Source organism: Salmo trutta, chromosome 20 (genome assembly GCF_901001165.1).
Source record: "Salmo trutta chromosome 20, fSalTru1.1, whole genome shotgun sequence".
In the NCBI taxonomy this organism is placed as follows: domain Eukaryota; kingdom Metazoa; phylum Chordata; class Actinopteri; order Salmoniformes; family Salmonidae; genus Salmo; species Salmo trutta.
In genome coordinates this window covers 21,346,188-21,370,782 of record NC_042976.1, presented here as the reverse complement: position 1 = coordinate 21,370,782, position 24,595 = coordinate 21,346,188, and the positions used below count along the sequence as shown (strand labels likewise).

At 44.7% G+C, this 24,595-nt stretch overlaps 1 protein-coding gene across 9 annotated transcripts in view; it reads left to right on the top strand.

The window, feature by feature from the left end:
- Positions 1-24,595, top strand: part of LOC115155674 (mitogen-activated protein kinase kinase kinase kinase 4) — a 95,511-nt gene that overhangs the window by 41,106 nt on the left and 29,810 nt on the right. For 8 of the 9 annotated variants that reach the window (XM_029702543.1, XM_029702548.1, XM_029702542.1 and 5 more), the window contains exons 3-14: positions 10,973-11,029; positions 14,412-14,537; positions 17,648-17,758; positions 18,111-18,201; positions 18,372-18,502; positions 18,810-18,864; positions 18,985-19,063; positions 19,459-19,634; positions 19,734-19,806; positions 19,934-20,144; positions 22,617-22,778; positions 22,866-22,949. In XM_029702543.1, the coding sequence (XP_029558403.1) occupies positions 10,973-11,029; positions 14,412-14,537; positions 17,648-17,758; positions 18,111-18,201; positions 18,372-18,502; positions 18,810-18,864; positions 18,985-19,063; positions 19,459-19,634; positions 19,734-19,806; positions 19,934-20,144; positions 22,617-22,778; positions 22,866-22,949 (1,356 nt within the window). The remainder of the gene's footprint in view (positions 1-10,972; positions 11,030-14,411; positions 14,538-17,647; positions 17,759-18,110; positions 18,202-18,371; positions 18,503-18,809; positions 18,865-18,984; positions 19,064-19,458; positions 19,635-19,733; positions 19,807-19,933; positions 20,145-22,616; positions 22,779-22,865; positions 22,950-24,595) is intronic. The other variant, XM_029702544.1, reaches the window with a different exon arrangement.

Genomic DNA, 24,595 nt, shown 5'->3' with positions numbered 1-24,595 from the left:
ATGAGAAATGATATAGTCATCAAATAAAAGTAAGTAATATACACAACTGAAATATGTTATTTCATAGTAATTTCTTTTCTTTTGTCTACCCAGTGTGGATCTGACAGAGACAATTTAATATTTTAAATGTTTTGGCAGTTGAATGTTCAACATTTTTGGCTTTAGAATTTCCATGAAAAAGCTCTAATCATTTTAATCTCATTATTTCATAATGCATTTAATGTTTAAAATAAATGATTGAAAACGGATAATTTTTTTCATAATCGAACCTAAACCTAACAACGTCAAAAAGCACTAATCGCTCAGCACTAGCCGATACTCCTGGCTTGTTTCAGATGTACTGCAGCGATCAATAGATGTTTATTATTGACCAGCAGCACCCCTCCATTTTCTCTCTCTCTTTATTTCTCTTTCTCTCTCTTTCTCCATCTCTCCCTCCAGAGCAGGGCTGTACAGTCGTAGCCAAAAGTTTTGAGAATGACACAAATATAAATTTCCACAAAGTTTGCTGCTTTAGATATTTTTGTCAGATGTTACTATGGAATACTGAAGTATAATTACAAGCATTTCATAAGTGTCAAAGGCTTTTATTGACAATTACATGAAGTTGATACAGAGTCAATATTTGCAGTGTTGACCCTTCTTTTTCAAGACCTCTGCAATCCACCCTGTCATGCTGTCAATTAACTTCTGGGCCACATCCTGACTGATGGCAGCCCATTCTTGCATAATCAATGCTTGGAGTTTGTCAGAATTTGTGTGGTTTTGTTTGTCCACCCGCCTCTTGAGGATTGAGCACAAATTCTCAATGGGATTAAGGTCTGGAGAGTTTCCTGGCCATGGACCCAAAATATCCAAATACCCAAAATATGTTTTGTTCCTGGAGCCACTTAGTTATCATTTTTGCCTTATGGCAAGGTGCTCCATCATGCTGGAAAAGGCATTGATCGTCACCAAACTGTTCCTGGATGGTTGGGAGAAGTTGCTCTCGGAGGATGTGTTGGTACCATTCTTTATTCATGGCTGTGTTCTTAGGCAAAATTGTGAGTGAGCCCATTCCCTTGGCTGAGAAGCAACCCCACACATGAATGGTCTCAGGATGCTTTACTGTTGGCATGACACAGGACTGATGGTAGCGCTCACCTTGTCTTCTCCGGAAAAGCTTTTTTCCGGATGCCCCAAACAATCGGAAAGGGATTCATCAGAGAAAATGACTTTACCCCAGTCCTCAGCAGTCCAATCCCTGTACCTTTTGCAGAATATCAGTCTGTCCCTGATGTTTTTCCTGGAGAGAAGTGGCTTCTTTGCTGCCCTTCTTGACACCAGGCCATCCTCCAAAAGTATTTGCCTCACTGTGCGTGCAGATGCACTCACACCTGCCTGCTGCCATTCCTGAGCAAGCTCTGTACTGGTGGTGCCCCGATCCCGCAGCTGAATAAACTTTAGGAGACGGTCCTGGCGCTTGCTGGACTTTCTTGGGCGCCCTGAAGCCTTCTTCACAACAATTGAACCGCTCTCCTTGAAGTTCGTGATGATCCGATAAATGGTTGATTTAGGTGCAATCTTACTGGCAGCAATATCCTTGCCTGTGAAGCCCTTTTTGTGCAAAGCAATGATGACGGCACGTGTTTCCTTGCAGGTAACCATGATTGACAGAGGAAGAGCAATAATTCCAAGCACCACCCTCCTTTTGAAGCTTCCAGTCTGTTATTCGAACTCAATCAGCATGACAGAGTGATCTCCAGCCTTGTCCTTGTCAACACTCACACCTGTGTTAACGAGATAATCACTGACATGATGTCAGCTGGTCCTTTTGTGGCAGGGCTGAATTGCAGTGGAAATGTTTTTGGGTGATTCAGTTCATTTGCATGGCAAAGAGGGACTTTGCAATTAATTGCAATTCATCTGATCACTCTTCATAACATTCTGGAGTATATGCAAATTGTCATCATACAAACTGAGGCAGCAGACTTTGTGAAAATTAATATTTGTGTCATTGTCCAAAGTTTTGGCCACGACTATATTCTTGGCCTATTTACACAAAGGACACACCTCTCTTGCTCGAGATGGAAAGTTGTAGTGGTGTATTCCCCTGCGTGTTCTTGCAAATAAGTCTACATCACAGGCCTTTTACAGAGTTGTGCTGCACTAAATTGCTTGGTTGCATGGTGTGTTTGTGGTTTTCTGTGTCAGTGTGGTTGCATTGTTGTTCGTAAGTGTACATCTGTTCACGTGTAAGTGTGTGTGTACATGAGATTGAAACATACGTATATCAGAAAAGCAACAAACAAAAAATAATTCTGGTTTGCTAATTCTGTTCTGGTATCTAGAATGCAGTGCTTCAACATTAATTCCTCTGCTCTGGTTCTCTCGTCTCTTGTCCCCCTCCTCAGTGTGCTGGATTGCTCTTTATTGTGTGTGTGGTTGTGTGTGTACCTCCAGTTTTTGGGACAAGGGGTTCTTTATTGCACCCCTCTAGGCTTGGGGAACGGGACAAGAGGGCCAGGTGCGGGCATGGAGCACTACTACTACTACACACACACACACTTTGTCTCGCTTTTTCTCGCTCTTTCTCGCTCTCTTTCGTGCTCTCTCTTTCACTGCTCAGGGCCAGTTTCCAGTCATAGACATTTATTTTTGCATGGTGGCATTTCGGTATTGATAGACACAGAAAAACAGGAATGTGTATAGGCTCCTGAGTGGCGCAGCGGTCTAAGGCACTGTATCTCAGTGCTAGAGGCATCACTACAGACCCTGGTTCGACCCCGGGCTGTATCACAATAGGCCGTGATTGGGAGTCCCATAGGGCGGCGCGCAATTGGCCCAGGGTCGTCCGAGTTAGGGGAGGGTTTGGCCGTGGTAGGCTGTCATTGTAAATAAGAATTTGTTCTAACTTGCCTAGTTAAATAAAAATGTGTGTGAGAAGCTTCACATTTGTGTGTGCTGGTACAGGATGACTCTACTCTGCTGGTATTTCCTCAGGGAAGTGGCTCTCTTGGTCTGTCTAATCTGGCTTTTATCTTCCTCAGACACAAGACATTCAACTACACACTTCCTATACTCTACTGCTTTATTAACTTTTCACTCTTTTTCAGTTTTCAGCTTTGGTTTGTTCTGTACTTGATATACTACTGCTTTTGCATTCTTTGTTTTTATTGATTTCCTCCTAGTGTGTGTGTGTGTGTGTGTGTGTGTGGTTCCGTTCTACAGTAAGTCTAATGGGTACGTTCTATTGGCTGAAACAGTAAACAACAGACTGACACATTAATGCTAGTCATCGTCACTGACATCATTGTCTCATCACTTTTATGGTCCCTAACATCATCAGTAGCAGTACTGTCATTGCCATTACGACTACGCATCTGTTCCATTCTTTCACCTTAACTAGTTCCAGTCAGTCTTTGACTGTCACCATTATTTACTGCATAGGAGAATAATTAATGTTCCACCATTTGTTGACATTTGTAGAGAAGAGGTGAGGTTAGTTAGTTCGGAATGGGTGTTGGGTTATGGTTTGGGGAGGTCGACCAGACAGGAAGCCAAATGGTGCTCTGGTCCTTTTAATGAGGACTCTACATTAACCCCTTGTGTGCTGGGGTCAGAGGTCAGACTCCCAGAATGATTATCTTATTAACTGAAGGGGTCTGGTCCCCATAGTCCTAGAAGGCTTAATTACCACATCTCCTTCCCTTGGTGATTACTGGATTGGGAGTTAGAAGGTTGAAGGAAAACAGGCCTTTCAAGACTGTTGGAACATGACCAAAGTTTTGTGAAATTACTATTATGGAGGAAGTCACTCCAAAATGGTTTGCTTGTGGTCAAAGATGTAAGTTTTGCACAGTCAACTGAGACGGTGGACTTTAGTCTATTTTATGTAATTTGTTTTTATTCATTCAAGCCGCAGGTAAGACAAACTAACCACTACTTTCTATATTTGACTGACTAGAGGCAGAGAGTACAGACTGGAAACTTTTCAGTAGGGTTGGGTAGAGAAGATACATTATGATACAGCACAGAGACTGGTCATAGAGCAAGTTATGGGGAAGTTAATGCACAGAAAATAGAAACACTCACATGATGGGGGGATTATTGTCCTTTTTGTGTGTGTGTGTGTGTGTGTGTGTGTGTGTGTGTGTGTGTGTGTGTGTGTGTGTGTGTGTGTGTGTGTGTGTGTGTGTGTGTGTGTGTGTGTGTGTGTGTGTGTGTGTGTGTGTGTGTGTGAGCATGCTCCTGTGTGTGTGTGTGTGTGTGTGCATCTGTTTGTTTTAGGCAGACAGAGGGCAGACTCAAGATTGTCTAGAGTAGAGGAACCTGAGAGGAGGATGATGTCATAGTGAAGTTGGCCTCCGGTGATTGGTCTGGGAGAGAACACACACACATGCACGCACGCACACACACCTCTGAAAGTGAGCTGGTTGGGTGCCAATCATTTGTGGGTTATTTTACTTCAAAGAGGCCTGAAACCAAACCCCTCGAAGCAGAGAGCGAGGGAAAGAGTGAAAGAGTGAGCGAGTGAGAGACAGCTCATTGAGACACAGCCAAAGGCTGACACTGACATCATGACAGTCAGAGCACCTATATCAGCCCTGCCTACCATATGCACCCAGTCTGTGGCGGTATCTGAGAGTTTGTGCATGTTTTTGTGTGTGGGGAGGGGCTGTGATTAGGTCCAGTCGACACACTCTTTTCCCAGATTCTGCCGGAAAACCTCTTAGATCAGCAGAAAAACTTGGCCTTCCGCCTCTTTTTCTTCCTTCTGTTTTTCCCTTTCCCTCTCCTCCCCTGCCACCTCTCCTCCACCTCTCTTGCCCCGCCACCTCTGTACCCCACTCTCTCTCTCTCTCAAACTCATATACACTTAAAATTGCAAAAAAGCCTTTGGAGAGAGATAATGTGTTCTACAAATTCTCAAGGTGAGGGAAAGAGGCTAGACTGAATAGGCAATAAGCACAGGATATTGCTTTGTACTGGGTGTGTGTGCATGCTCATAGTGTGAGAATGTTGAGAATGTGAGTGCATGTTATGTGCGTCTATGTATGTATATACAGTACCATCAAAAGTTTGGACACCTACTCATTCCAGGGCTTTTCTTTATTTGTACTATTTTCTACATGGTATAATAATAGTGAATACATCACAACTATGGAATCATGTAGTAACCAAAAAAGTGTTAAACAAATCAAAAAATATTTTATATTTGAGGTTCTTCAAAGTAGTCACCCTTTGCATTGATGACAGCTTTGCACACTCTTGGCATTATCTCAACCAGCTTCACATTGAATGCTTTTCCAAAAGTCTTAAAGGAGTTCCCACATATCAAATTATATTAGTTACATGCACCGAATACACCTTACAGTGAAATGCTTACTTACGAGCCCCTAACCAACAGTGCAGTTTCAAAAAATACGGATAACAATAAGAGAGAAAAGTAACAAGTAATTAAAGGTGCACTGCAAATAGTCTGGGTAGCCATTTGACTAGATATTCAGGAGTCTTATGGCTTGGGGGTAGAAGATGTTTAGAAGCCTCTTGGACCAAGACTTGGCGCTCCGGTACCACTTGCCATGCGGTAGCAGAGAGAACAGTCTATGACTAGGGTGGCTGGAGTCTTTGACCATTTTTAGGGCCTTCCTCTGACACCGCCTGGTATAGAGGTCCTGGATGGCAGGAAGCTTGGGGGCTGGTGCAGCTGTAGAACCTTTTGAGGATCTGAGGACCCATGCCAAATCTTTTCAGTCTCCTGAGGGGGAAAAGGTTTTATCGTGCCCGCTTCACGACTGTAATGATGTGCTTGGACCATGTTAGATTGTTGGTGATGTGGACACCAAGGAACTTGAAGCTCTCAACCTGCTCCACTGCAGCCCCATCGATAAGAATGGGGGCGTGCTCAGTCCTCTTTTTCCTGTAGTCCACAATCATCTCCTTTGTCTTGATCACGTTGAGGGAGAGGTTGTTGTCCTGGCACCACATGGCCAGGCCTCTGACCTCCTCCCTATAGGCTGTCTCATTGTTGTTGGTGATCAGGCCTACCACTGTTGTGTCATCTGCAAATTTAATGATGGTGTTGGAGTCATGCCTGGCCATGCAGTCATGAGTGAAGAGGGAGTACAGGAGGGGGCTGAACACGCACCCCTGAGGGGCCCCTGTGTTGAGGATCAGTGTGGCGGATGTGTTGTTACCTACCCTTACCACCTGGGGGCGGCCCATCAGGAAGTCCAGGATCCAGTTCGAGAGGGAGGTGTTTAGTCCCAGGGTCCTTAGCTTATTGATGGGCTTTGAGGGCACTATGGTGTTGAATGCTGAGCTGTAGTCAATGAATGGCATTCTCACATAGGTGTTCCTTTTGTCCAGGTGGGAAAGGGCAGTGTGGAGTGCAATAGAGACTACATCATCTGTGGATCTGTTGGGGCGGTATGCAAATTAGAGTGGGTCTAGGGTTTCTGGCATGATGGTGTTGATGTGAGCCATGACCAGCCTTTCAAAGCACTTCATGGCTACAGACGTGAGTGCGATGGGTCAGTAGTCATTTAGGCAGGTTACCTTAGTGTTCTTGGGCACAGGCACTATGGTGGTCTGCTTAAAACATGTTGGTATTACAGACTCGGACAGGGAGAGGTTGAAAATGTCAGTGAAGACACTTGCCAGTTGGTCAGCGCATGCTCGCAGTACACGTCCTGGTAATCCATTTGGCCCTACGGCCTTGTGAATGTTGACCTGTCTAAAGGTCTTACTCACTTTGGCTGCGGAGAGCGTGATCACACAGTCTTTCGGTACAGCTGGTGCTCTCATGCATGTTTCAGTGTTATTTCCCTCGAAGTGAGCATAGAAGTAGTTTAGCTCATCTGGTAGGCTCGTGTCACTGGGCAGCTCTCGGCGGTGCTTTCCTTTGTAGTCTGTAATGGTTTGCAGGCCCTGCCACATCCGACGAGCATCAGAGCCGGTGTAGTACAATTAGATCTTAGTCCTGTATTGATGCTTTGCCTGTTTGATGGTTCGTCGGAGGGCATTGCGGGATTTCTTATGAGATTCCAAGTCTCGCTCCTTGAAAGCGGCAGCTCTAGCCTTTAGCTCAGTGCGGATGCTGCCTGGCTTCTGGTTGGTGTATATACGTACGGTCACGGGGGGGGGGGGGGTACGTCATCGATGCACTTGTTGATGAAGCCAATGACAGACGTGGTGTACTCCTCAATGCCATTGGAGGAATCCCGGAACATATTCCAGTCTGTGCTAGCGAAACAGTCCTGTAGCTTAGCATCTGCTTCATCTGACCACTTTTTTTTATTGATCTAGTCACTGGTGCAGGAGTCAGGAGGATAAAATTATGGTCAGATTTGCCAAATGGAGGGAGAGCTTTGTATGCGTCTCTGTGTGTGGAGTATAGGTGGTTGAACATTTAACATGCTGAAAGAAATTTGGTAAAACTGATTTAAGTTTCCCTGCATTAACTAGGAGCTCCTCCTCTGGGTGAGCGTTTTCTTGTTTGCTAATGGCGAAATACATCTCATTCATTGCTTTCTTAGTGCCAGCCTCTGACTGTGGTGGTATGTAAACAGCTACAAAGAATACAGGTGAAAACTCTCTTGGTAGGTAGTGTGGTCTACAGCTTATTATGAGAAACTCTACCTCAGGCAAGGAATAGCTCGAGACTTCCTTTGATATCGTGCACCAGCTGTTGTTAACAAAAACACATAGACCACCACCCCTTGTCTTATCAGACACCGCTGAGCACTTGTTGGCTGCTTTTCCTTCACTCTGCGATCCAACTCATACCAAACCATCTCAATTGGGTTGAGGTCGGATGATTGTAGAGGCCAGGTCATCTGACGCAGCACTCCATCACTGTCCTTCTTGGTCAAATAGCCCTTACACAGCCTGGAAGTGTGTGTTGGGTCATTGTCCTGTTGAAAAACGAATAATAGTCCCTCTAAGCGCAAACCAGATGGGATGGCGTATCGCTGCAGAATGCTGTGGTAGCCGTGCTGGTTAAGTGTGCCTTGAATTCTAAAAAAATCACTGACAGTGTCACCAGCAAAACACCATCATACCTCTTCCTCCATGCTTCACGGTGGGAACAACACATGCAGAGATCATCCGTTCGCCTAGTCTGCGCCTCACAAAGACACGGCAGTTGGAACCAAAAATCTAAAATATGGATTCCTCAGACCAAAGGACAGATTTCCACCGGTCTATTGTCCATTGCTTGTGTTTCTTGGCCCAAGCAAGTCTCTTCTTCTTATTGGTGTCCTTTAGTAGTGGTTTCTTTGCAGCAAATCGACCATGACGGTCTGATTCACACAGTGTCCTCTGAACAGTTGATGTTGAGATGTGTCTGTTGAACTCTGTGAAGCATTTATTTGGGCTGAAAAGGCTGGTAACTCTAATGAACTTATCCTTTGCAGCAGAGGTAACTCTGGGTCTTCCTTTCCTGTGGCGGTCCTCATGAGAGCCAGTTTCATCATAGCGCTTGATGGTTTTTGCAACTGCACTTGAAGAAACGTTCAAAGTTCTTGAAATGTTCCGGATTGACTGACCTTCATGTCTTTAAAGTAATGGACTGTCATTTATTTCTATTTGCTTATTTGAGCTGTTCTTGCCTTAATATGAACTTGGTCTTTTCCCAAATCAAAATCTATCTTCTGTATACCACCCCTACCTTATCACAGCACAACTGATTGGCTCAAACACATTAAGAAGGAAAGAAATTCCCCTATATAACTTTTAACAAGGCACACCTGTTAATTGAAATGCATTCCAGGTGACTACCTCGTGAAGCTGGTTGAGAGAATGCCAAGAGTGTGCAAGCTGTCATCAAGACGAAGGGTGGCTACTTTGAAGAATCTAAAATATATTTTGATTTGTTTAACACTTTTCTGGTTACTACATGATTCCACATGTTTTATTTAATAGTTTTGATGTTTTTTGGATTATTCTACAATGTAGAAAATGTAAAAATAAAGAAAACCCTTGAATGAGTAGGTGTGTCCAAAATTTGACGTGTGTGTGTGTGTGTGTGTGTGTGTGTGTGTGTGTGTGTGTGTGTGTGTTTGTGTGTGTGCATAGTGGTCACTCAGAGTGAAGGACGCCAGTGGTCAACTTCCATCAGCTTCCATTTAACGGCAGCATCCATCTTCCTCAAGCATGTGTGGCCATTATACCAGCTTAGCTGAGTCATCCATTACACACACACACACACACACACACACACACACACACACACACACACACACACACACACACACACACACACACACACACACACACACACACGTGAGCCAAATGAGTCCACTGAAAGCCTCACAGCACACTGATAGGAGTTAGAGTGACTCGTGACTGGAGTGGCCTCAATGATAGAAGCCATTTACTGGACTTCAGCCAAGCCTTCTCATACTAAAGGTCTTGTCAAGGTAATAACATCGCTGGGTAATAACACCACTGTTAGATGACCATTCTGCACCATTATCGAAAGACCAATTCAATACATGAACAGTTTTGGAATTGTAACTCTGCAATTTAGTTTTATGTAGTTGTTGGTATGTAACAGTGATGGGACTTTTTCTGTTATGCTTACAACAGGCTGCTCTTTGTGTTGTACCTATGTGTGTTTGTGTAAATGTGGACTGGTGAGACATTCTTTAATCCCCACAGTCCTTAGACAGATCTCCAGATTAGATTACCCCCTCTCCCAGACAGGACCCCCCAGGACCACAGCTGCCCTACACCCTGCCTGTCATTAAACAGGGAAAGAGTTAGTCCAGTTCTGTTTGATAGGGAGTGTATGGTTCATTTATAGGGCCTTTCTGGTCTGGCGTATCCCTGGGCAGCCCAAGGGTGTTGTGGTGCAGTCTGTATGGTAGCTGGCAGGGTCCTCGTTGGGTCCTGTGCTGGGAGGTCCTGTGTTGCTGCTGCCTGGCTGAGATCCCTGCCCTCGGTGGGGTGTCTTTGTCAGAGTCCTCTCTCAGCAGAGCTTTTAAATCTTGTGTCCTGTCTAGTGCGACTCAGGCAGGGTTGCCAAGCCCTGAGGATGGACACACACACACACACACACACACACACACACACACTCACTAAACCTGTCACTCCTCTACTTCAGCCTTCTCTCCTCCCTCTCTGTTAAAAGCTGTGGTAGGACAGGTTGTCATGGTGATTGCTCCAAGCAGGGCACCGAGGAGACTAAAGCATTCTGGGATAAAGACTAGCACTGTGAGACTGACTCCCAAACTCAGCACTGACATATGGCCCATACAACTGAGCTGTCGTGACTCTGGGATTCTCTGTTTCTCATCTCTCTCTCTCTTACAACTAGCTTACTGTGATTATGATTTTTAAGCTGTAGAAAATGCAATGTTTTAATGCAAGGTTGTGAACCCACTTCTTTCTTTGTTCTAGTCATCCTTCTAGTCTGCTTCCAGTCAGACCAACAAAGCCTGTGACCCCCTCATTACCCCCTCCCCCGCCGAGCCGAAGTGGGTTAATCCCTCATCACTCAGCGCCCGGACTCTCCCATTTTAGACAGGGGGGGTCAGGTCCAGCTCAGGTGTCGCCGGTTCAGACAAAGGAAACCCAATCCTGCAGCAGTGTTATTCCCCTACCCTTCACTGACCCTCTCTCTGTCTGGCAGTTTCACTGCAGAGTGGTCCCCTCTATTCTGCTGCTTCCTCTGTTAACAGAAAATATGATGTCATTGAAGTCTGCAGTGGTTAGAGTCATTCACATTGTGAGGTAACTAAAGACTGGTTTCAGCTGAAAAGAGAAAAGCATGGCGCTGATGATATGGACTGGGTTGTTGCTTAGGTATATGATTTCAGGTGTTTCCATGATCATCATGTAGAGTTATAACTCATGGTTAGGAATCACCAATACTTAGTCTAGGATCAAGCACTCAAGGTCTTTCTGACTGAAACTACGTCACATGGATACTTTGCATGTCAGGGTTGAAATTACGTCATTAATTCATCCCTTTTTCTCTCTGCAGGGCCGACATGTCAAGACAGGACAACTGGCGGCCATCAAGGTCATGGACGTCACAGAGGTAAGCTGGTGCTCGATTGGGAGAGGTTTGTGTGTGATTTAACAGAGAGCTGGTTTGACTGACAGATTTACTTGGTAGTCGCCATAGCTTTACTTGGTTGTCCATTTGCTCCCACACATTCACTTCCATTCATTAACAGTTCCATTTTGGTTCCCAGTGTTGTTAGACTACTTCCTGAATAATCTGTTGATTTATAACATCACGGTCTAATCCTTCCTTGGACTCATTCTAGACTTTATATTCCCTCCAATAGACTCCTCAGAGAGACATTTCCTTTTTAAGACCCAAACCATTAGATACACAAATTACATCCCTTGTCAGACGTTATGTCAAGACCAAATCAAGTAAAAATCTGGATCACAGAATAGATCTTTAGTACTTGACTCAATGATCCAGCTATGCTTAATAATAAATACTTTATAACCACATTCTAGCCCATGTAGATTTGGGACATATCCCAAGTTGAGTTTTATTGCATCCGAGGCCCTAGATACAGTATGTCTTTAATTTGAATCAAAACACAAATACTGTAGCAGGATAGCAACAGTCGCCAAGATAAACCTCCACCACCCCCTGCTCTCTCTCCTTTCCCCAATTCCCCTGGTCAATATTTTCCCTCCTAAAATAGCCATAATATCAGGCTTATATGAATCTAGGGCTTCAACCTCCGTGTTTTTCCTCTTCATGCCACAAAGCTGAGTTTGTGTTTGGAGCTGTATGGAGGTGGTTTTATGTAGCCCAGGGCAGCGTTAGGCAGTGCTGAGAGGTCTGGTGTTCAGATACTCTGGAGGAGGGTTGCACACAGCCTCTATGGACCCCTGTCATGTCTTGTGAAGTCAGCCTGCCTTCGAGGTGTGTGTGTGTACTAAGTGTCTGCCTCCACCCATTTGCCTTAACAGTGTCTCTTATGGTGCCTGAACAGAAAGACAGACCCAGGCTATTGTCACTAAGCAAATGTTAGACTGTATTTGTCTACATGACAAAGCATCTTCCTACCCTGTCTCTAATAATTGATTTGATAAGATATCTGAGCACAATCCTTTCATTTCTCATGTGAACGTTGCAAAATAGAGACTAAAGAAAAGATGGAATAGCGATTAGGACAGGGAGAAGGATGGATAGTCCGTAGGAGCACAGAGAATGAGAGTGTTGCCGTGTGGCTATACAGTCCTGATGGTGATCTACACATGTTAGAGATATTTTACACACATCAGCTCTTTTCTGAGAGGAGGGTTTTTTAAAGCCGTTTTGTAAAATAAACAATTCAGTTGCGGTTTGGGTGTTTGCCAGGAGCGAGAGTTAGTTGGGTTGGAGTAGCTTGTTTATTTTTGAAAATGTTCTCTGGTTGTCCTGCAGGGGGATAGATAAGCTAGTCTAGTGAACCGACAGGACATATGATATGTGCCATCCAGGAACTCCTGGTCAGCAGAAAACATCTGTTTGTGAGCTATGACTTGAGGTATTTTCGGTATATTTTGTTGAACTGTGTTGTTGTAGCCTACTACTTGAAGAAACAGAGTCAGGTAGCATCATTGAGGTGTGTAGCGGTGGTGCACACCAGTTATAGGGTCTATGCCTAGGATGGAAACATGCCTAGGATGGAAACATGTATTGTCAGCCTAGTACTTCTGGCCAAGCTCCCTACCATGTACGTGTGTTCCTGTATAGAACATACTACAGTAGATCTAGAGACAGCTCCAGTATAGTTCTAGCTTCACTTTACTCTACAGGCTCATCTCAGCATATGTGCCCTGACCCAGATACCACATCCTGTTCTACATACAGCACAGAGAGGGGGAGGGAGGTTGAGTTTGTTTTTCTTTCCTCCTCCTCTCAGAAGGTTCAGTTGAAGTGCAGTGGGATTATGGGAGGGGTCTAAGGCGCTCAGCCGCTTGGCTCTCTTCACCTCTCTTGACCACGGTCTCGCTCTTCTGTCCCTCTTTCTCTCCCTCTCTTCCTATCGCTGCCCTTTTTCTCTTGGTTGCTTTCCCTCACACCCTCTGTCTTGCTCCATCTCTCTCCGTCTTGCTCTCTTTCCCATCACTACCCTCTCCTCTCTCCCTTCCTCTCTTGCTCTTTCTCTACCTACCACTCCTCTCCCTGCCTCTCTGTGTCTCACTGTATAACTTCTAATCACATTAGGTCTACTTGCGGCAGAGCAGAGGGCTGGCTGTACTATCTAGAGGCCTGCTCCCCTAACCTAGCAGAAAGGCTGCTGTTGGTGGCTATCATTCACTGTGATTCAATAGTAATCAGAAGTTCTTAGTAAAAGCCCTGATACAGACACAGTCTCTCCATCTTTCCACTCTCTCTTGTGCTCTCTCTCTTTCTCGTGCTTTCTCTCTCTCCTCTCTCTCCCAGCTGAATATCTTTACAGTGTAGAAGGTGAGAAAATGGTTGGCGGAGGTGTTGCATCACTCTCTGCACCCAGTAAAAAAAAAAGGGTTGCACATCACCCTTATTTGTTCCATTGTGTGATACTATCTGTATGATGGCTGATTCCACCTTCTCCCACCATTTCATGAGTTAGAATGGTGATTATTGCATCAGGACAATGAGGAAAGTGGGGCATACGAAGGACAGAGTGAGAGAAGATGGGGTGATGAGAGATGAGGTTATGGAGAGTGCAGACTGATGTGAAGGTGAGATAGAGGAGAGAGATGATGTCATATTTCCTTGCATGTGCAGCTGTAACCCAGACACCCAACCGCTTCTGTCTGTCAGCTCCTCTCTGTCTCTGTCTCTCTCTGTCTCTCTCTCCCCCCTCTCTGAATGATAAAACCAGGCAGGGGAAATGTCACGTCATTCTACCAACAGGAAGACCACATGTTGAGGGAGTATTGTTAAAAATGACACTGAATCGATGTTTTCTCATCGAATGGATGCCTGACATGGTTTATGAGTGAATCCTACACACTGTGTGTGTGTGATATTGGTTTATTAGGCTCCATTATCTTGTACGATATAGAATGTGCTGTTTTCACTGCCATGCTCTTCAACAGTCTCGGTTTGACTGAATATCAATAAATTGTGGTATTTACTAGGCTCATAATGTGGTTGAATAAATACCAGCCTGTTCTGTTATTGTTGTTGTCATGATTACAATAAACTTACGGTCTGAAGAATGCCAAGAGTGGTAAACAATCATGGAATGTCATCTCATAAGCCATCATAAGCAAAACAAATAGCTTGTTAGGAAGTGTGTGTGTGTGTGTGTGTGTGTGTGTGTGTGTGTGTGTGTGTGTGTGTGTGTGTGTATGACTGTGGTTGGTTGGTTGTTTGTTTGTCTTGGGGGCTCCCAGATTAAACTGTTATCAGGTCATCTGGGAGCCATTAACTCAATTAATGGTCTCCCTCATTCGCTCTCCTGCGCTCTTTATAGGATGAAGAGGAGGAGATTAAACTGGAGATTAATATGCTGAAGAAGTACTCCCACCACAGAAACATAGCCACCTACTACGGAGCCTTCATCAAGAAGAGCCCCCCAGGACACGACGACCAGCTATGGGTAAGTTGGTTTACCTCCCGCTTTCCCTCAGCCCCAGGGGTTAAAGTTCTCCGTCACTGCGGCGGATTTACATCATATGGATGACTCGAGGTTTAGGTAAAAAACACACTCCAGGCCACACTAAAACTAGGTAGAAAGTATTTAGAAATGAAATGTATGTTTTTAACCACAGTATTGTTGACACTCATTTCTGATTGAATGGACGGGCATTCTAGAATGGATATTAACACCAGATAACGGGACAGTTGGAAAAGATATCGGGACAACTTGCAATCATGACGCAATATGCGCCTACACATGCAGACCGTACTTGCTACAAAATTACAGAAAGCTAAATCAACAACCACACAAACCGAAATTGGATATCTTATCAATGCAGGTCCAACAGGGAAAAAAGGTAGCTCGCTAAACAACCAAAAGTATACCACAAGAGCATTAGTGAGGTTGTTCACTGATGTTGGGTGATTAGGCCTGGCTCGCAGTAGGCGTTCCAATTCATCCCAGAGGTGTTCGATGGGGTTGCGGTCAGGGCTCTGTGCAGGCTAGTTGAGTTCTTCCACACCAATATCAACAAATCATTTCTGTATGGACCTCACTTTGTGCACAGGGACATTGTCATGCTGAAGCAGGAAAGGGCCTTCCCCAAACTGTTGCCACAAAGTTGGAAGCACAGAATTGTCTAGAATGTCAGTGTATGCTGTAGCGTTAAGATTTCCCTTCACTAGAACTAAGGGTCCTAGCCCGAACCATGAAAAACAGCCCCAGACCATTATTCCTCCTCCACCAAACTTTATAGTTGGCACTATGCATTTGGGCAGGTAACGCTCTCCTGGCATCCGCCAAACCCAGATTCGTCCGTCGGGCTGGCAGATGGTGAAGAGTGATTCATCACTCCAGAGAACGCGTTTCCACTGCTCCAGAGTCCAATGGCGGCGAGCTTTACACTGACGCTTGGCATTGTGCAAGGTGATCTTAGGCTTGTGTGCGGCTGATCGGCCACGGAAACCCATTTCCTGAAGCTCCTGCCAACAAGTTATTGTGCTTACGTTGCTTCCAGAGGCAGTTTGGAACTCCATAGTGAGTGTTGCAACCGAGAACAGACGATATTTACGCTCTTCAGCACTCGGCAGTCCCGTTCTGTGAGCTTGTGTGGCCTACCACTTCGCGGCTGAGCCGTTGTTGCTCTTAGACATTTCAACTTCACAATAACACCACTTACAGTTGACCGGGGCAGCTCTAGCAGGGCAAAAATTTGACAAACTGACTTGTTGGAAAGGTGGCATCCTATGACGGTGCCCCGTTGAAAGTCACTGAGCTCTATAGTAACACAATTCTACTGCTAATGTATGTGTATGAAGATTGCATGGCTGTGGGCTCTAATTTTATACACCTGTCAGCAACGGGTGTGGCTGAAATAGCCGAATCCACTAATTTGAAGGGGTGTCCACATACTTTTGTGTATATATATAGTGTTGCTAGCATTGCTTTGTTTTTGCAGATACATATTTTTTTGGACCATCTGATGACCTAACGTGGTGATTGATGAACATGAATTTCTCTGGTCCCTATGTTGCAGTCATGACGCAAGTGGCGCTATGCTATCAAATACTCCTACATGTTTCTAGTTTGACCAGCTGTTTTCAGCAACTGGTATTTTTTTAATTTGGTTGTCATATTGGCAGGTTTGCTAGCAACAAACTATTTAGCTAGCTTCTAGCCTAGTGTTTGATATGCAATGTGATCTCCTCGTAATGGACAGTGTCTGAGTGTCCTGACGCGAAGGCAGACTTTTCTAGCTATGCCAGGCAAAAGCAGGCCTCATCAGCTCATTGTTATGGATGTATCCAAATGAATGTAAATAGAGAAAAAGTTAAACACAAATGCAGCTACATTGTTGTTATTCTGGCTGCAGAGTTTGTGACTGTGTTAGCCATAGCTAGTTGGCTAGATTGCAAGCAAGGGACAAGAACGTTGCCAGCGAGCATGTGGAAAAATCTATTGAGTCGCATCCATAAATATCAAGCTAATCGAACGAATGACTGGGTCACGTCTCTAGCAACCAAAATATGAGAAAGTATGAAATGAAAATATCTTATCATCAAAATGTTATTTCTAATGGTAATTGTGTGCTTTAGTATTGCTTTCTTTCGTAATTGTGGTATAAATCTTTCCCGCCGATCTGATATTGACTTAAGTTTGTAATGGGATTTTTTTTGGTTGCTTTAACCCCTACAGCCTAAATTACCCCACCTACAAACGTTAGTATCACTATGACAAAGATGGATACCATAGCTGCCTCCAACCTAACTCCAACCCACTCATATCCCTCCTCAAGTGAGTGGGTAGTGGGTACATGTATACCACAGGAGGTTGGTGGCACCTTATTTGGGGAGGATGGGCTCGTGGCAATGGCTGGAGCGGAATAAGTGGAATGGTATCAAATACATCAAACGCAGGGTTTCCATGTGTTTGATGCCATTCCAAAGGCTCCATTCCAGCCATTATTGTGAACTGTCCTCCCCTTAGCAGCCTCCACTGATGCATACCCTCCACAAACCACCCTTCCTTCTCTCCTCCAATCCTCTAAAGGTTGGGTGAAGTTTGAACTCCTCCTTCCTCACCTCCCTTCTCTCGGAGTCAGTCCCTGTGTGTTTGCCTGAAAGTGCTACCTTTGATGGCCCCTGTCAAACTCGGTGGATTTTTGTCTCTCAGAGGTGGAGGTGCATCAAGAGACTGAAGGGGGGAGAGGAGGAGGGATGGAGTAGGGGAGAGAGGGATTTATCTTGCTATAATTTTCTTAGAAAGAGAGAGGGAGAGAGAAGGAAGGAGAGTGAGTGGTTCTCCCAGTAAAGACTCAAGTACTCGGTCTAGTGTTTTCACAGCTGTGACTCTAATCTTTCACATCTACACTGTTAAAATAATGGCTGCATAGTGTGTTTTGTGTGTGCTTGTGTATGTATGCACGTTACTCTAACTCTCTCTCTCTCTCTCTCTCTCTCTCTCTCTCTCTCTCTCTCTCTCTCTCTCTCTCTCTCTCTCTCTCTCTCTCTCTCTCTCTCTCTCTCTCTCTCTCTCTCTCTCTCTCTCTCTCTCTCTCTATGGGTCTCTAGCTGGTGATGGAGTTCTGTGGTGCAGGCTCCATCACAGACCTTGTGAAGAACACCAAGGGCAACACACTGAAGGAGGACTGGATCGCCTACATCTCTCGTGAGATCCTCAGGGTGAGTCCACATTTACGCCCTACAAGTTCCCCTGCTGTTGCATGCTGGGATCTGTAGCTTATTTTTCTTTGTTTATGTAGCCTTTATTTTGAAAGGGAGTCATGCTGAGACCAAGGTCTTTTACAGATGAACCTTCTATCAGACATACACATGAATATACATAATACACTATACACATCAATATACACGAAAAGCAAAACACTATATAAAACAAACACTTTCTTCAGTAAAAAGTTACTCAGTCAGCTGCCTGAATTGCCCTAGAAGCCCCAACTCTTCCTATTTTTGAGCTTTGGAGATTCTATAAGGTAAAAAAACAGTAAATGACTGTTATGACTGTGTGTCTCCTCAGGGGTTGGCTCACCTGCACGCCCACCATGTGATCCACCGTGACATCAAGGGCCAGAACGTGCTGCTGACTGAGAACGCAGAGGTCAAACTAGGTGAGTTCACTGATTTAAACTGGTTTCAAATGGGCCTGATTGGAACTGGGACTGCTTTATTACTGGTTTGAACTGGTTTAAGCTGGCTTAAACTGCATGGGGCTGGTTTGATATGTGGGGGTTAAACTAGTTTGAACTGGTTCTGACCGGTTTACTCCCCCCTCCTCCAGTGGACTTCGGTGTGAGCGCCCAGCTGGACCGGACAGTGGGTAGGAGGAACACCTTCATTGGTACGCCCTATTGGATGGCGCCTGAGGTCATCGCCTGCGACGAGAACCCAGACGCCACCTATGACTACAGAGTAAGATGCGCTCAATAAAACCATGCTGCTTTCTGTCAGTGTCCAGCGGTGTGTCGAGTTGGTGGATTGATAGCTGTTTGCGTTTGTGCCATTGTATGTGGCTGTGTAGGCTGATGGGACAGTACAGTAGCAGGTTGGGGCTGATGTTGTCAGGACCAGAGAGGGTGGTAATTACCATCCTATAGACGTATGCATGCATAGATTTACGCACACACACATTCACACACACACACACACACACACACACACACACACACACACAATGGTAGCTGTGTCCATATCTTTCATAGTGTGTTTTCTCCTGCAGAGTGACTTGTGGTCCACTGGAATCACAGCTATAGAGATGGCTGAGGGAGCTCCTCGTAAGTACAGCCACTCTTTTACTATTGGACTTCTACACTACAATTTGTCCCAGAGGGCAAACCTGGTTGAAATTATGTTTGTTTTCCTCTGGCTGACCTGTGTTTGGTCTTGTCTTCCAGCGCTGTGCGATATGCATCCAATGAGAGCTCTCTTCCTCATTCCCAGAAACCCTCCTCCTCGACTCAAGTCAAAGAAATGGTATGTGACTAATCTCTGCCATTATGATTTCAGACATTTAAGCCACCATTTTACAATCCCACTGTGAACAATGACACTGGTGAAACTCCTTCATACCCCAGTAGCAGAGCAGTCTAAGGCACTGCATCTCAGTGCTAGAGGCGTCACTACAGACCCTGGTTTGAACCTGAGCTGTATCACAACCGGCCGTGATCGGGAGTCCCATAGGGCGGCGCACAATTGGCCCAGCATCGTCTGGGTTAGGGGAGGGGGTAGGCCGTCATTGTAAAATAAGAATTTGTTCTTAACTGACTTGCCTAGTTAAATAAAGATTAAATAAAAACAATAGCTAAGCTGACATCCCCTGGTAGATATAGCATAAGCTCATAAAAGTAACAAATGCCTCCTCTCCTCAGGTCTAAGAAGTTTTGCAGCTTCATCGAGGGCTCCCTGGTGAAGAACTACACCCAGCGGCCCCCCACCGACCAGCTGCTGAAACACCCCTTCATCAGGGACCAGCCCAACGAGAGGCAGGTCCGCATCCAGCTCAAAGACCACATCGACCGCACCAAGAAGAAGAGGGGGGAGAAGGGTGAGTCTTAGACATACTAATACACACACTTCTCCAGAACCTCTACTTCACAAGATTTCTTTTTTACCTAAACATTCTCACCGTTCCTCTCTTCTCTAGATGAGACCGAGTATGAGTACAGCGGGAGTGAGGAAGAGGAGGAGGAAGCTCAGGAGCAGGAGGGGGAGCCCAGGTAATTAACCCACATGTACCTGTGGCAAAAACTAGCCAACATACTAATAGCAAATGCGTTAGCTAAAGTGTCTGTTTGGTCCATAGCTCCATCGTGCTCCATACTAACGTATGTCTTTTTCCTGTAGCTCCATAGTGAACCAACCAGGGGAGTCAACCCTGCGTAGGGATTTCATCCGTCTGCAGCAGGAGAACAAGGAGCGCTCAGAGGCCCTGCGCAGACAGCAGCTCTTGCAGGAGCAGCAGCTCCGGGAGCAGGAGGAGTACAAGCGCCAACTACTGGCAGAGAGGCAGAAACGCATCGAGCAGCAGAAGGAGCAGAGGAGGAGGCTGGAGGAGGTATGAAAGAGTGTGTGTGTCTAAGATTGTTTGTGTGTGTTCCCTCTCCCTGTCTAATGGTGTGTGTTTGTTCCTTTTACTCTGCAGTCTGCACCCATAAATTGTGTATGTGTGCATAACGTGTGTTTGTGTGTGTGCTAAAGCAGTCAACACACTCCTCACAGACGTCTCCCCCCTCTGTGTTGTGTTTCTAGTAATGTGTAGTGATTAGTGTATTTGTGTGCAGCCTCTGGCCCTCTGGGCTGTGTTTCCTAATTGGCCTTTATCTCTCTGAGGAAGACCACAGGGCTCTGTGAGTGAGTGAGTGAGTGAGTGAGTGAGTGAGTGAGTGAGTGAGTGAGAGTGAGTGTGTTTTAGTCTGCAGAAAACAGCACAGCCAATTCCCTGACCCATGCCTTATATGCAGTAGTCCCTATGATATTACCATGTCTAAGTTATCTGCTTGGAACCTATTTAAAGACACATAACCTGTACAATTGAGTCAGAAAATATAACAGCTGAGTGCTCCTCCGGTGTAGAATAGTTCAAAATCAGACATTTTCCCATAGTTTCTCCATACAGTTTCCCATACACAAGGGTTAAAGTTCTCCGTCACTTCGACAGATTTCCGTCATATGGATAATTTATTTAACTTTTTTGTTTGTTCAATTTTTTTTGTTGGATTTCTAATTGGTCAAACTCACAGTTTAATACATGTACAAAAGGATCCTCTTTCCCTAAAAGAAGGTCAGGAATTTTTTACATGAAATGGGAGTGTAACTTCGCCCCACAGACAATCAAAATGTGACCAACTTTTCAGTCATCAACTTGTTTCAGTCATTTTTTGTTGTTGTTGCTTTAACCTCTGCATACACTTTCCTACAGTTTCAGGCTTTTTTCTGATTAATGAGAAAGTGCATTAACGAATCATATACTGTAGGGTCAGGGAATCCTCTTGGCATAGTCCATGTTTAAAGGTTAAATACGGAGACATGCTTTTTCATGATGCAGCCAGGGACCACCACAGGGTACTTAATGGAACTAGGGACCACATCTAGTGCAGGTCTTATTCTACTTAAGTGATAATGACCACGAAGCCGGAGTTTGGAGGATATATTGGCACGGGTGTTGTTAGGCCCGAGCCAATATATCCTCCAAACATCAGCTTCGAGGGCATTATCACTTTTATACAACAGGTTACCAACATATTCACATAATGATTGACATATTTTCATTAAAAACATTAGTTTGATCAATTTATTAATATTTTTTCATCCTTCCAGAAGATATAATCCCGACACAAATCTAGGGTTGCTAGAGACACGTCCAGTCATCGTCTTTTTGTTCTCGATCTATGGACGCAACCCAGTCGTTCGTTCCAAATGTTCCATTGCCATACTGGCTGGCAACGTTCTTATCCCTTGCTTGCTAGCTAGCCAACGACCGCTAACTTACAGTCTTGTCGAAAAGTGCAGCCAGAATAACAGCAAAGTAGCTGCATTTGCATTTGTTTAAGCTGTTTTCTAGTGACATTTATTTGGATACATCCATAACAATAAGCTGATGAGGCGCGACTTCACCTGGCATAGAAAATGTGCTCATTCGTCAGGACACTGTCGTTCAGAGGAGCTAGTCAACAACACAGCTACAGTAATACAATCACTTCAAACTGAAGCTGGAAAGACTGCAAATTAGCTGCGTTTCATTTGACCATTTCTCAATTAACATTTTTGGGGATATTTCCATAAAAATGATGGCAGCTGAATCATAATTTTGACTGGCTAAGAAACGCTGCCTGCCTGTCTGTTTCGTCCCGACTCACGACAGCTAATTACTATGGGACAGTAGGAGATCGAATTTGAATATTGAAACAATGTTGCAAATGTCAGAGAGACAGACAGCAAGGTTTATACAAGTCTCTGCAGTTGAAAATTAAATGTTAGTCTAAAATAAATGTGAGATAATGTCTAGATGCTTTTTATAGTGGAGATCAAGTTTATAAATTGCCTGGCTGGGTTGATGAGACCGTGGATTGCGCAGTCAGATGGAACAGAGTAAATAGGCATTTTAACGTCATAGATTTAACCGGTGGCAACTTGTGGAATAGACACCGGCTGGAATGCAGTTTTAACCAATCAGCATTCAGGATTAAACCCACCCATTTTATAATGGGGTAGAGCTACTTACTGTAAATCAACACTAATTAGCCAACTGAGAAGCCTGCCAGTATTACTGAAGTGGTGATGGTAAGCCTACAGGTAAAACTGTATGGTAAGCCTACAGGTAAAACTACATACGTAGTGTAGTCCACCAACCGTGAACCCTGGGAAGTGAGACTAGCATCTCACATCCTCACAATAAGAAATGGCTAGCTTATCTCATAAAAGCCAGATATGGTGACCAGAAACAAGAGAGCTAGCTAGCTCAGAGTGATAATGCATAGTGATGTCTGCTCCTGACGCCTGCTCTGTCGCCCCCTATGGTCGTCCACAGCAACAACGTCGTGAGCGGGAGATGAGGAGGCAGCAGGAGCGAGAGCAGCGTCGCCGGGAGCAGGATGACAAGAGGCGCATGGAAGAGGTTGAACGCCGGCGTAAAGAGGAGGAGGAGCGCAGGAGGGCTGAGGAGGAGAAAAGGAGGGCTGACCGGGAGCAGGTAGGAGAACTCTCTATCGACAACAGTTTCTTTCATGATACTTGTAGTCTACCCCTGACACTTGCTTGTGTGTGGTTTGATTGACAGGAGTACATCCGTCGCCAGCTGGAGGAGGAGCAGAGGCACCTGGAGATCCTACAGCAGCAGCTGCTACTGGTGAGACCAAACTCTGTAAGCCTATCTATCTTCTTCTATCCATCTGTATATCTCCCATTATCCATCTGTTCTTCTAGCCTTTAATACAGTACCAGTCAAAAGTTTGGATACACCTACACATTCAAGGGTTTTTCTTAATTTGACTATTTTCTACATTGTTGAATAATAGTAAACACATCACAACTATGAAATAACACATATGGAATCATGTAATAACCCCCAAAAAGTGTTAAACAAATCAAAATATATTTATATTTGAGATTCTTCAAAGTTGCCTTGATGGCAGCTTTGCACACGCTTGGCATTCTGTCAAACAGCTTCACCTGGAATGCTTTTCTAACAGTCTTGAAGGAGTTCCCACATATGCTGAGCACTTGTTGCCTGCTTTTCCTTCACTCTGTGGTCCAACTTATCCCAAACCATCTCAATTGGGTTGAGGTTGGGTGATTGTGGAGGCCAGGTCATCTGATGCAGCACTCCATCCCTCTCCTTCTTGGTCAAATAGCCCTTACACAGCCTGGAGGTGTGTTGGGTTATTGTCCTGTTGAAAAACAAATGATTGTCCCACAAAGTGCAAACCAGATGGGATGGTGTATCACTGTAGAATGGTGTGGTAGCCATGCTGGTTAAGTGTGCCTTGAATTCTAAATAAATCAGTGTCACCAGCAAAGCACGCCACACCATCACACCTCCTCCTCCATGCTTCACAGTGGGAACCACACATGCAGAGATCATCCGTTCACCTACTCTGCATCTCACAAAGACACGGCAATTGGAACCAAAAATCTCAAATTTGGACTTATCATTCAAAAGGAAAGATTTCCACCGGTCTATTGTCCATTGCTCGTGTTTCTTGGCCCAAGCAGGTCTCTTCTTATTGCTGTCCTTTAGGAGTGGTTTCTTTGCAGCAATTCAACCATGAAGGCCTGATTCACGCAGTCTCCGCTGAACAGTTGATGTTGAGATGTGTCTGTTACGTGAACTCTGTAATGAACTTATCCTCTGCAGCAGAGGTAACTCTTGGTCTTCCTTTCCTGTGGCGGTCCTCATGAGAGCCACTTTCATCATAACGCTTGATGGATTTTGCGACTGCACTTGAAGAAACTTTCAAAGTTCTTGAAATTTTCCTGATTGACTGACCTTCATGGTAATGATGGACTGTCGTTTCTCTTTGCTTATTTGATCTGTTCTTGCCATAATATGGACTTGGCCCTATTTGGTAAAAGACTATCTTCTGTTTACCACCCCTACCTTGTCACAACACAACTGATTGACTCAAGAAGGAAAGAAATTCCACAAATTAACTTTTAACAAGGCACACATGTTAATTGAAATGCATTCCAGGTGACTACCTCATGAAGATGGTTGAGAGAATGCCAAGAGTGTGCAAAGCTGTCATCAAGGCAAAGGGTGGCTACTTTGAAGAATCTCAAATATAAAATATATTTAGATTTGTTTTACCACTTTTTTGGTTACTACATGATTCCATATGTTATTTCATAGTTCTGATGTCTTCACTATTATGCTACAGTGCAGAAAACCCTTGAATGAGAAGGTGTGTCCAAACTTTTGACTGTTACTGTATATCCCCCCATTATCCATCTGTTCTTCTAGCCTTCTAAGTCAGTGGTTTGCAGTCTATGGGTTTTGCTCTGTAGTAG